Source organism: Paroedura picta, chromosome 3 (assembly GCF_049243985.1).
Source record: "Paroedura picta isolate Pp20150507F chromosome 3, Ppicta_v3.0, whole genome shotgun sequence".
In the NCBI taxonomy this organism is placed as follows: Eukaryota; Metazoa; Chordata; class Lepidosauria; order Squamata; family Gekkonidae; genus Paroedura; species Paroedura picta.
Window position 1 is genome coordinate 121,257,678 of NC_135371.1, and position 12,555 is coordinate 121,270,232.

The following is a 12,555-nucleotide window of genomic DNA, read 5'->3' on the forward strand; positions in this document are numbered from 1 at the left end:
CAGAAGCCATGAAGAACCTGTTGTTAGAGGTCGGCTTTGGAGGTGCAATTGGGCCCCTGCTATGTCTGGCAGATGACTATGATCAGTCGGATCTGCAGAACCATCCACAGCTAATCAAAAGCACCTGAGAGTCCTCCGTCTTAGATGTGTCCTCAGCAAGCTCTCAGGGGTCATCACAGATGGGCAGGGGAGGGAATGGGGCAGGAAAGGAAGTGGAGCTCCTGTCATGTAGTCAAAACCAAACAAAGACACAGTTGTGGCACAGCACAGACTTTATTGAATTGCAAACCATGACAAGGTGTGAATACTCCATTTTTCTTCCCCGGGGCTACTGAGAAGAGGGCCGAGGCCCCCCCCCCCCCATCCCCATGGCATGTGTTTATGTGGCATGACATCTATGGTGGAACTTGGAAGGGCTGGCTGGGTGTTATGCCCCAATTCGAAGAGGAGGGTTAAGACAGCAGACTGGAGTGTGTATAAGGAGGTGGGACTTGCCACACCCTAATCTCCCTGTTGAAGCTTCACCTGCAGGAAAGTAAAGCAGAGATGCATCCAGCCATGGAAAGTGGGCACAAGTGCTGTGCCACCCTCAGCCATGGATGTGTTGTGCTGACAGGGTCTGCAAATGCAACACCATGGGGGGGGGGCTTCACCTCAACCCTGTTGAGGAATATGATGGTACCATCCAAATTACACTCTTCTGTCCTGTATAGAAGTGCTCACAGACTGATGGCCACTCATCCACAGCAGTACCTGCAGCTGCTGCCTGAGGCTCTAATTCTGCAAGAAAATAAGTTAAAGGGCTGCATGGTAAGCAGGTTCACCATGTACAGTGGAGAAGCTGCCAGACCTGGCCCCTCAAGAGATATACCGTCCTCTGCTGAGAGTGGGAAACAGACAAATGAGAGTAGCCCTGCCAAGATCTCCAAGGAACCTTTCCCCATGCCTTGTCAGGAGCATGGTGTTGTGCAGCCATGGCTTGTGACACCCCTGCATGAACTCAGGGCTGGGATTGAGTGCAGGAGGTGCATCAAAGCACAGCTGGATCCATGTTAGGGTCTGGATCCATGTTAGGATCCATGTTAGTGTTCTTCTGAAAAGAAAGTGGTCAGTCACAGAGCATGGACTTTGCTCTCCTCCTTGAGTGTTTGTGATAAGCACCCTCTCTTTGCTTTTTACACCACCAAAGTGCCTTGCTGTTTGCTCTAAGATCTCATGGCCGGGAGCTATGAGATGAAGTTCTTCTTGAGTGCCCTAGCTACTGAGTTGTAAGATGTCCTGGCTGAAGTTTTTGAAGAGCAGGAGGGTGAGATTGGGTGCTGAGGAAGAAGCTTGGCCGCCTCAGGGAGGGAGATGATTGACCAAGCCTGTAGTTGGCATCCTGAACTCCTCTAAGCCTAACTTAGTGGCCGGGGATGAGTGTTTAGTGCAATTGGAGCCTATGGGTCACACTGCGTTTTTTGTTAACATAGGTTTCTGCCTCAGGCAGGGGGTGGTCCCAGGCTGAAAGGCCACACTCCCAAGCCACCCACAAGCATAATGGCCCAGGCACCTACACTGTGGGAACAGGAGCTGCCACAGCTTGCCACCAGTGCCCAAGACAGAGACACATAGGTCAATTGGCTTTCTGAGCACTGCCTCCCCCCACCACCTGCAAATCATGTGTCAGCATGATTTGGAAGCAATTGTGTTACCCTGAAAGCTCAGCGACATTTTAATGTCCTAGAACAAACTCTAGAAAACACAGTTCTGCACCTTTCCCACTTGTAGGCTTCTTCAAATTTCACAGCATGTTGCCTTTGTGACTTCACCACACAGAATGCCTCCTTCCTCCAATGCAGTTTGACAGCTGTTTTAAAAAGTATTCATTTTATTTATAGAGTGAAAAGCAAAAGCATACACCTATGTCACATCAGAATGATATATACTTTAGAACTCAGTCAGAGTGGCAAGAAAAAAGATCTTGTCTGCATGTGCATACATCCAAGTTACAAACCCAATCTCATCCTGCGGTTGAGAAAAGATATTATCTATGAAAGTGATAGTTAAGCCTGATAGCCTTTTGGTATTCATGCATGATAAAACTCTTCCCTCCCTGTCATTATGTTTTGTAAAAAAGGAATGTCATAACCTAAAGGTAAAGGTATCCCCTGTGCAAGCACCGGGTCATGTCTGACCCTTGGGGCAACGCCCTCCAGCGTTTTCATGGCAGACTCAATACAGGGTGGTTTGCCAGTACCTTCCCCAGTCATTACCGTTTACCCCCCAGCAAGCTGGGTACTCATTTTACCGACCTCGGAAGGATGGAAGGCTGAGTCAACCTTGAGCCGGCTGCTGGGATTGAACTCCCAGCCTCATGGGCAGAGATTAAGACTGCATGTCTGCTGCCTTACCACTCTGCGCCACAAGAGGCTCATAACCTAGCTATAGTTAAACACTTGTAAGTCCAGCACATTTCAATGGAAGAATTAAACACGTTCTTAACCCCCTCCTGTCAATGAATTATAAAATTGCTTCAGTGCAATTAGATCATTCCCTTTCCTTTACACGTATCACAAACATAAGCATCCCCCCACCAAAGTCAATCTGAGTTTAATGGAACTCATTCCCTGATCAGCAATAGATCCAAGCTCTTAGCTAACATAACATTGTTACTGTATTTACAAATTATTATTAGCATTAGATAAGTAGCATTTAATATTGCAAGTGTGGTCACTAATGACATTACATATATATCTTTGAACTGAAATTCTTCTGACATTATTTCTACAGGACAGATCATAAAAATGACCAGATACTGAGTTTGTCTAAAGATGGATTCCTGCAAGAATTCAGGATCCAGCAATCATCCTTGAACTGGGTGGCACATTTGAACAAGAGGCATTCACATGTATGCTTTTCTAAAAATAATGCAAAAGATCATCCCGTAGATAAATGATACCACCACACTTTACTCAAGTGACATCATTATATATTTAAAAGCTAGTCCCTGTTTCCCATTTTTGTCACATTTTAAAGATACTCCACCAGAAAATCCAGTAGGCTTATGTAGATCAGGAGCAGGTTATACAGAAGCATAGATTGCTTTGGTTCTCAGTGGCTCCCAATTAATTATATTATAAGGTAAACAAACTACTATTTGGGACTCAATTCAGGAGGGCAAACACCAGCCTCAGACTTGTGCTCACCAGCACAGGGTGAGATAAAAGTTTTGTTCCCACATCCAATCATGTATTTGATTACAGTTGCTTATGGTCAGTATATCAAACACTTCAATTGTAGTGGGCTGCATTCAGAAGGACTACAGGAGAAAATAAAGTCTGTTCCCATGTACCTATCTACAAGGATAAGATGAGCAACTTTATTCCAAATAACAATGTATTCTTTCCATTTCTTCCACCGTGAGTGGCAGCATTTAATTCTCATGGAGACTAATACGGTACTTTGGGCCACCATTACATTAAAGGCAAAATCTCTTTCCAACACTGGCAGTTAGACCATAAAAATAGATTAGGAACCCTGCTGGATCAAACCAGTGATCAATCTAGTCCATCATATTTTTTCAGAGTTTGGCAAACCAGTTGCCCTGGCCTAGAGCAGTGGTCCCCAATCCGTGGGCCGCGGCCTGGTGCCGGGCCACAGCGGCCTTGGCGCTGGGCCGCGGCTCCTTCTTCCCTTCCCCCCCCCAAGCGAGAAGCTCGCCAGGCCGCAAGCAAATCGGCCGCCAAAGCTTCTTGTTTCGGGAGGGGAGGGAAGAGAAGCTTGCCGAGCCGCAAGCTAATCGGCCGCTTTAGCCGATTTGCTGACCGATTTGCTGGCGGCCCGGAGGGGCCGGGAGGGGGAGCCGCGGCCACCGGCATGGCGGCGGCGCAAACGCACATGCTCAGATTGCCGCGCACGCGCGTTTGCGCTCCTGCCGAGCGCAAACGTGTGTGCACGGCAGTCACGCATGCGTGTTTGTGCTGGGGCTGCCGTGCGTGCGCGTGCGCGGCCCCCCGGACCGCTGGCCTAGAGGACATAGAGTCCATGGCCTGCTATTGCCTTTTGGGACCAGGTTTCAGAGATTTGCTTCCTCTGAATATGAAGGCCAGTAACACAAATTATATGTGAAGGGATGACGGTACCATTTGAAGAACAGCATAGGGGTCCCTGCAATATACAAGCATTCCTGCTTGACTGCCTGTTGTAACTACAGGCATTTTTGCTACTTATGGAATCAAAAGGGTTGGGATGCAAATACATTTCACAGCAAAATTGCTGCTAGGTCATTTGGCTTCAATTCCTTTGGAAAAGCAATGACTGCAATAAAAGTTTGAAAGATTGTTGTATCGAGAGAAATCAGTTCACAGAAGAATTTTACTAGGAGACTGAGTGGAAATATAGATTGTGGATTACTATTAAATATAAATTCTGGAATGTAATTTCTTTTTATGAATTAATTATTCAAAATAAGTTGGTTCTCGAAGGACCATCTTTCCATAATGCAGTTATTTCTGTTGCTTTCTGCTGAATGAATGACAAAATAACTAAAATACTACTGCTATAATTTGTTTTCCTTATTTACAGTGGTCACTTCCACCACAGGAATGTATTTCATTCCTTGACATCTTAACCAGATAAGAAAAACAGCAACACGGAAGGCAAGCCTTGTGCCTTTTCCCCCAACCAAAATAAACAACAGCATTCATGCCTAGTACTCATGTAAAACCTATGAGAGGAAACTTGATGATTACATTAATTAACTCTAAGGAACAGCATTAGAATTAAAGTAAAATAAGGTGTACTCTGGCATTTTAAATATTCCAGGCAAAAGTGTTGTTAAAACATAATCATGTAACATCAATTTCTAACATGTATGAACGTATTTTTGTCTTGCTGCATCTGCAGAGCAGTAAAACAGTCTGTTCAAGCTTGCTTAAGGTGACCAGATTTTAACATTGGTAAAGCAGGACACCATTGACCGGGGGGGGGGGGGGTGGTTCTTGATTTAAAATTTGGTCTATATGGAGCAACAAAAAGTTTCATAGAACGCAAAAATAGTATTGTAATATATATTTTTTAATTTTAACATACAATATTTGCTGGCGTATAAGACTACTTTTCCCCCCTGAAAAACATGCCTCCAAGTGGGGGGGGGGATCATCCTATACGCCGGGTGCACTTCAGTTGGGATAGATATAGCTGCCCATAGTGGCCCATAGTATTGTAATGTAATGTAACAAGCTCTATATTTTGAGTGGAAATGTTGGGGGTTCGTCTTATACGCCCAGTTGTCTTATACGCCGGCAAATACGGTAAGTACAATTTCCCAGGTCCCCCCAGATGTCCCTTCAAAAGTGGGACAATCTGGTCACCTTAAGCTTGCTATAATTAAAGGGCAGCTGTAGCAACACTGTTTTAATGCACAAATAAGAGGTTGCTATGAGAAGTGTGCAAAATGTGTGGTGATTAAAAGGCAGATGAGATCTGAATGATCACCTCTCCACTTCTTATGTGGGCTATGGCATTCTTCTGAATCTTGATTTCTCTGTGAAATTAAAAACAAGCCCTTCTTAAACACACAGATATTTGGCTTCTATAGGAATATATTCAATCAAGCAATCCCCGGGTGAGACTTGAAGATCCCCAGGAATTATCTCTCATCTCCAGATGACAGAGAGCGCTTTCTCTGGAGAAAATGGCTGCTTTGGAGTGTGGTCTCCATAGCATTATACTCCACTGAGATCTCTCTCTACTCCAAATCCCGCCTACTCCTGGCTCCACCTCCAAAGTGTGCAGCCCAAAGCTGGCAAGCCTATCAAGCAAACAGGATGGACATTTTAGGACATTTAGGACATTTGTGAGATATTGCAAATTTCATCAGTTCCATCAATTCCATATAATGAAAATAAATCAAAGTAGATGAATTTACATCTGAGTATTTAGCAAATTCACACTTCAAGTATTTGCAAAATAATTCCCAATATAGACAATCCAACTGAAGAACATTAGCACATTCTGGAAAGCTGGCTCCCACATCCACTGCTTAAAAGAGGAATGAAGCTGATTGGCAGGCCCTGATATGACATTAAAAGTACTTTTGAGCCTATCTTGTGCTGCTTGTATGACACGTGTGAATGCTGTTGTGGCAGGACCGAAAGCAGAAGGGAACCATTTGTAAACTGCGTGTGCATTCTGATCCACATACCTTATATATTTGCATTACAGTTGTAAGAAAAGCAAAAGTCTACTTTTTGTGTTAAAATGGTGATGGATCAAAATTTATATTTTATCCTTTTAACAACACTGATGGAAAGGAAACTGGGTGGTTGCCAGCAATAAAGCACATGCAAGTTTATGGATCAAAGTCAGTCCCAAATCCTGTTTCTGCAAAGTGCTCTTATGCTAACTAGGGCAGCTAGACTTGTACAATGCAAGCAGAGAATGTTCTGCTCAAAGAGTGAAATTCACAGGAAAATAAATCTGTCCCTATCATTCTGTTCTCTAAACAACTATTTGATTGCTATGAACTGCAACCTCTAATACAGCCTGCTGTGTCTCTAAAGGTACAACTGAATTTTGTCATAACCTGGAAGACTAAAATGAATTCATTTTACCAGACATTATTTGATGCCCCCTTTCCCTGTATCTTTGAAACATACGTTTTAGAAAAGTAAAGTTGCTACAAACATTCACAATAAATTAATTTTGAGAAAATAAAACCTTTATAAAATCTTTATAATTGCCTTCTGAGAAAATAAGGGCATTGTACATCCCAGGCAATAGAATGTTTCCGCAAACATTCCATGCGCACAGTTTTGCTTTCTCTCTCGACAGACCATCCTGTTTCTCCCACGTCTGGATTTTGGCCAATAAATGGAAGGAACACAAAGCCGTTACCAGTTCCTATTGAAATTCTCATCCTTCATTGCTTTCACTAGCCAGTCCCTGTCTTTATCGTCATCTGAGTCACTCGCGTCACTCGAATCTGCAGCGAGGAGGCGGGAATAGTTGATTTTTTTCTGCCGTGGCAACTTGGAATGGACAATCAGGAACAGGATTAGCCAGAGTACTAAAGCAATGGAACACCCTCTGTAGAGCACTGGCAGGCCAAAACTGTTCACAATGAACCCTCCTGCGAAGCTGCCCAGACTGGCTCCACATCCACAAGACAGGCCTTGTAAGACCAGATGCAGAGACCTCTCTGTGCCGGGAGTGGCTATGTCGTCCGTCAGCATGTTCACAGCCCACCACAAGGCCCCATTGCTGAAGGCACAGAGGATCTGGACTGGCAGGACGGCCCAGGCATTCCACAGGAATGAGTAGTACAGCAGCTGTGCAGCCAGGCAGCTTAAGCTCAAGGCAACCGTGCCGGCACCTGAGAGCGCCCTGAGCAACTTGTTTTTGAAGGCATAGAGTAGAATTTCAGTAGTCAAACCAATGGCTACCACCAAGCCCATGTTCAACTCACTGCTGCCTTGGTCTTGCATTTGCCAGAAAAGAAAATTCTGCACAGCCGATCCAATGGCCCCTGTGAGGAACACGGTGACGGCACACAGGATGGTTCTCCCATCGCTCCCAATAAGGTTCAAAGCTTTGCCTGTTTTATTTATGTGTTCGTTTTTTTGGGACACAGGGATGGGGAAAAAGACACTGACAATTAATGTTAAGGTGATCAATAAGGCATAGCCATAGAAATGTACTGCAAACCGGGGGATATTGGCACTCAAGAAGCAGCTAAGATGATCCACAAATACTGTGACACCGCAGACTGCCACGGAAGCTCCCAAGTAACTCCAAATCCAAAGATTCTCGTATTTGTCCGCAGCGTCAACAAAATCAAGGTACTCGTAAAGGCTGTCATCAACCATCCATCCAAGAGGTGCTGCCAGGAGTTCCCAAAGCACAACTGCACCCAGAACCATGAGAAAGACCTGGTGCTCTCTGTTCAAGAAGTCAATTCCTTGCAGCAGCGGAGAGTTTGCATCCTGTGCTCTTCCCCATCGGCCTGATAGGTTTTTTAAAATGTAGGAAGTCTCTGTAAAAGATACTGGGGCTGTGTGAAGTGTGAAGTAAGTGTTTGTCTCTGAAGAGCCGTTTTGCTCAAAACTCTCATTGTTCACTAAGTCACTTGTGGGAATCCTGGTTGCTTTCCCAGACTCTTCCGCAGGGAAAGCCTTTAATGCTTGTTCCATTGAGGCTATTTCTTCCTCAAAAGGGGATGTCTCGCCCAAAGAGCTGTTGAACTGCTGTTTATCAGTATTAATGCCTATGGCATGATTGTTTATCTCAGAAGAAACATGTATAGAGGAATTCTTTTTAAATAAGGTATGTGCTTTTGTTGGCATTTCAGCAGTTAACAGAGCATCAGAGGTCAATCCAACTGATCCAGTAGACAGTATTTTGTTACCAGTGATGGGTCTGAAATTCACTGTATTAAGACTGTTTGTACTAGTTTCAGGCTTCTGGGTTGCAGTCAGTAGTTTTGCTGAGTGCTGGCTCACATTACAGTATTGATAGGCGATGTCCATGCTCAGAGGTGGGATAAGAGTAAGAAGCAAACCTGCTCCAACGGAGCACAACAGAGATCCAGTGATGAGAACTTCTCTTTTATTGTGGGTTTTTGCTAGGTAAGAGCACAGAGGGGCCCAGAGGGAAGTGATTAAGTGTTTCAATCCTATAATAATCCCTACTAATGGTGCAGTCAGCCCCAACTGCCGAAAATACAGAGTTAAAAAGGGGATTGTGCAGGCATTGCCTGCCCCATAAAGAAACCGGAAAAGGCTTGCAAGAGTTAGTGCTTTGTTCACATCCCACTGGCTGTTTGTGCTCATGGCTTCAGGTGGAGGTTTGGCTCCTAATGGTGCCCTGCAAATTAATAAAGCAAATATTTGTCAGTATTGCATAAGTAAGTTAGGAATAGCATAATAAACATTATCACACAATGTCATTAAAAAGACGTCAGTAATCAAACAAATAATGTAGTCAAAATCTGGAGGGGAAAGGTTACAATGCTCAATGCTTAGTCACAAAAACACTCTGTAGATTTGCAGCCTAAAAATTTAAAAACAGTTTTGTAGTAGAATTGCCATTCTTCAGGTGGAGACTAGAAATCTCTTGGCATTACAGCTGGTCTCTAGAACATATTTTGAGTCCAGTAGCACCTTTAAGACCAACAAAGTTTTATTCTGGGTATAAACATTCTTGTGCATGTCCACTTTTTCAGATACACATGAAAGCTTATAACCAGAATAAAACACCTTGCTAAGGTTCATCCCATCACAAACCCTGATCTCCCTAGGCTCTAAATCTCGAGGAATTTCCCAACCAGAATTGGCAGTCCTATTCTAGAAAGTCCCTGCAGACTGAACATCCAAGGAAGTATCCAGTAGGTGCCTGTGACACTTGTGCAACAACATCCCCCTCCCGAAGCACTTACAACTGCAACATTGCAGAAAAAAAGAGAAAAATCACATTTCTCAGAGGCATTATATTGCAAGTGAAGAGCTGGGGGGGGGTGTTATATTATTGCCATAAAGGCTATTAATTGATGAAATATATCTGGATTCTGTGGAAAACTTTGGTTGACACTAAAAAAAATCTATAAATGATTAGGTTAGAACATTACCAACCCCCCCTCTCTCTCTTTTGTGGATTTTTTTTTTCTACACTCACCTGTTTTAATAGGAAATTTCACTGGTTTTTTCTTTGTTGCTGCATATTGTCCCTTAGTTTTATCTGGTGATATTTGAGAGTTTTTTAAAGAGTCAATGCGATTTAAAATAAATGCATAATAATATACATAAAATATATACATATAATTAAGTAGTGTACCATGGGAAAGCTCATAGAGCTCTAAAAGTACCCATTAATGGATGCTCAGTTTTGTGAAGGCCTTTGAGATTCAGACTGGGTGTTTTTTTAAATATGGTTAGACATGTTTTAGAAGCTCCTTTGCAGGATAAAACGACTGTAAACATTTCACATTTTCTTCCAGTGATATGAGGTAGACTGGCTAAGCAATGAAAGTGTGAGGATTCCTGAACCAAACCAGGAAGTAAAGAACACAAATTCTCCTTATTAGTGAATGGCCAGAAGTTCAATTAATACCAGATACATAAATCAGGGGCCATATAGCACATATTTGTGCCAGCTTTACCCTGCAGCAACATGAAACTTCTCAAAGTTGATTATAGCAGGTGCCCCATTCCCCTATGTTCCATCTTTCGAAAATGAGCTCTAGTCCAAATTGGACGTCAATTTGACTTTACACTTCAGGAGAATAAGAACACCTCCAAGACAGACACACTGTGGCCAGGCAAGCACAGCATTACTGAGTCTAGGGTTATTTTTAGAATTAGTTGTTTTTGACTAACATTCTTATTAGTTTTCTGGATAAGACATAATATGATTGTTGGTGTCTTAAGTCTTGAAAAACAGAGGTATAAGAATGCCAAGAACTTTCCCCACCCCAGCTTCCAACTGGAAACTAGTGCAGATCCTGACTTCAACTGTGATCTCACAGTGGTGCTAGCACTTTTGCAAAGGATTTTTATTCAGTTATGGGACTGTTACAGTAGAGCCCTCCTCACTCAGAAATAGATGAAGAAATATCAGAATGTTATCATGTCAACTGTGGATGAAAGGAGGCCACTTACTTAATAAAAACACTGAATGGTTTCAAAGGGCATAAGGAAGTGATTTCTGTTCATCACTTTGGACTTGGACTTTCAGGGAACTGCAGAAGATGAATAATTACAACCAAAAAGAACCAAAGAACGTTGCCTCATTAGCAGAAGTAGGGAGACCAGCACGACACACTGTAAAATTAGGCTGAAGGCAATTATATGTAAAAAGTAAGAACAGCTAGAAAAGAAGTTAAAGCCAGTATTACAGATTTTTGAGCAGAAAGAAAATGCTCAATTCCTTGACCCTCTCCCCACATCTGCCTTAAAGATGTTAGTAAGATCTTTGTTTTTCATATTGGGGGAATGTTGTCCATAACAGACAGTTAACTTGTGCATAATGTGTGTCCTTTATCCTTTATTTTATTTGTGTAGATGGTGTGCCTGAAGATTGGCAATAAAAGCCAATTTAAGTTTCAAAAATAGGTGTCAAACACGAAACAGCTTTTACACAGGCCCAAAAACTTGCTTTTAAAATAAAGAATAAAGCCACTACCCTATTGAAATCTGAGCATTAATAACCGTATTAGTGATCTGTTTCCCAACACTGTGTTAAAATAATAAAACTGATATGACTGGATATTGGGAAAACAAGTTGTTTCCATTAAAGCCCTTCCTTGATTTCCTTCTTGTCTTTCACGTTCCAGGAAAGGCACTGAATGCTTGAACTGTCCCTTATTTTGACAGATTAAAAGGGGGCAACCTTGAACTCCTCGGGATCAAGTGGCAGCTGCCATTGACACGAGCTCTGGTCATCTGTTGGGTGACTCTCTCGTCGGCCTGTTGTGGGTGGCCAGCCAGATCAAGTGCCCAGGCCACGCCTCCCTCCCATCCCGCATGGGGCTTGGAAGCAAACCTGTCTCCCTCTTCCTCGCACCTTGGGTAGGTTGCCATGACGACCACTGCCGCTTCCTGTCTCCCTCCCTCGGGCTCATCCTCACGCGCGCACAGTGATACTCATACCTGAAAGGAAGGGTTGAGCCGCTTCCTTCTCGCGGAGCCCGGCCTCGGCCTGCTGTCATGGAGGAACTTACTACGCATGCGCTAAAAGCACCTGTCTGTGCAGAAACAGACCAAGGTCGGGTCGGCCACGCCCACGTCGTCCCTCCGCCCCCCACCTCGTAGCTCTGCCCTTGATCTTAAGGGGGCTTCCAGGTTGCCTCCAAAACTCCCCCTCTGCCTCTTTTTTGTCGGCGCTCTCTTCTAGAATGACAATGGGCCTGGATAGAGCCCGAAGGGCGAGAGCCACGCTGTTGCTAGGATACGGAGGGTGATGTCGGAGACTATGATGAATCCTCAGCGTCAGGCGCGAGGAAGTGCAGCCAGCCGCCCCGCGCCCCCTGCCCATGCCCGCGGACGGTTACCTAGAGGCACGTCACGTGTTTCTTTGCTGTGGCCGAACCGTCCTTCTCCCTCGGGAAGTTGCTCGCGAGCTCGGAAAGTGAGGCATTACGGGTCCACCCACCGGAGAAGCCTTAAAGCGCATGTCGCCGCCTGCTTGCTAGCCGCACCGCACCTTCAGTCAATATGTGTCCGCAGGAGGAGAAGGGACAGCCTTTCCTTCCAAGAATTATCCCTTTATTCCCATATTACTAGTTCACCGCCCATAGTGCTAATTTCCCACAGCCCAGCATTTCAGATGTACCTGGGATGAAAGGGGAGAGAGCCAGTGTGTTGTAGCAGTTGGAGTGGAGGGGGAAATTTGATTCTCCATGTGCAGCTGGCTAGGGCTGTGGGCCAATCGCAGGGTATTTTTTCGGGCTGTCCTTGCAGAGCAGATCTCACAGAGCTCTCTCAGCTCCACCTATCTCACAGAGTGTTGTGAGGGAAGGAAGTGTAAGGTGTTAGAAATACTGCTTTGGGATTCCTTTGGGTAGTGAGAAACTAGGGG

The 12,555-nt window shown here is 44.3% G+C and overlaps 1 protein-coding gene across 8 annotated transcripts; it reads right to left on the reverse strand.

Moving 5' to 3' along the window:
• Window positions 1-6,505: 6,505 nt before the first annotated feature.
• Window positions 6,506-12,142, reverse strand: MFSD6L (major facilitator superfamily domain containing 6 like). Of its 8 annotated transcripts, none has more exons than XM_077327494.1 (3): window positions 11,628-12,013; window positions 9,655-9,717; window positions 6,506-8,847 (listed from the first exon to the last, which is right to left on the reverse strand). In XM_077327494.1, the coding sequence occupies exon 3, from the start codon at window positions 8,811-8,813 to the stop codon at window positions 6,876-6,878; it is 1,938 nt and encodes a 645-aa protein (XP_077183609.1). In that variant the 5' UTR covers window positions 8,814-8,847; window positions 9,655-9,717; window positions 11,628-12,013; the 3' UTR covers window positions 6,506-6,875. The 8 variants fall into 8 exon arrangements, with proteins under 8 accessions (XP_077183609.1, XP_077183612.1, XP_077183610.1 ...); XM_077327497.1 differs by lacking the exon at window positions 11,628-12,013 and adding an exon at window positions 11,542-11,587; XM_077327495.1 differs by lacking the exon at window positions 11,628-12,013 and adding an exon at window positions 11,368-11,448.
• Window positions 12,143-12,555: the final 413 nt, after the last annotated feature.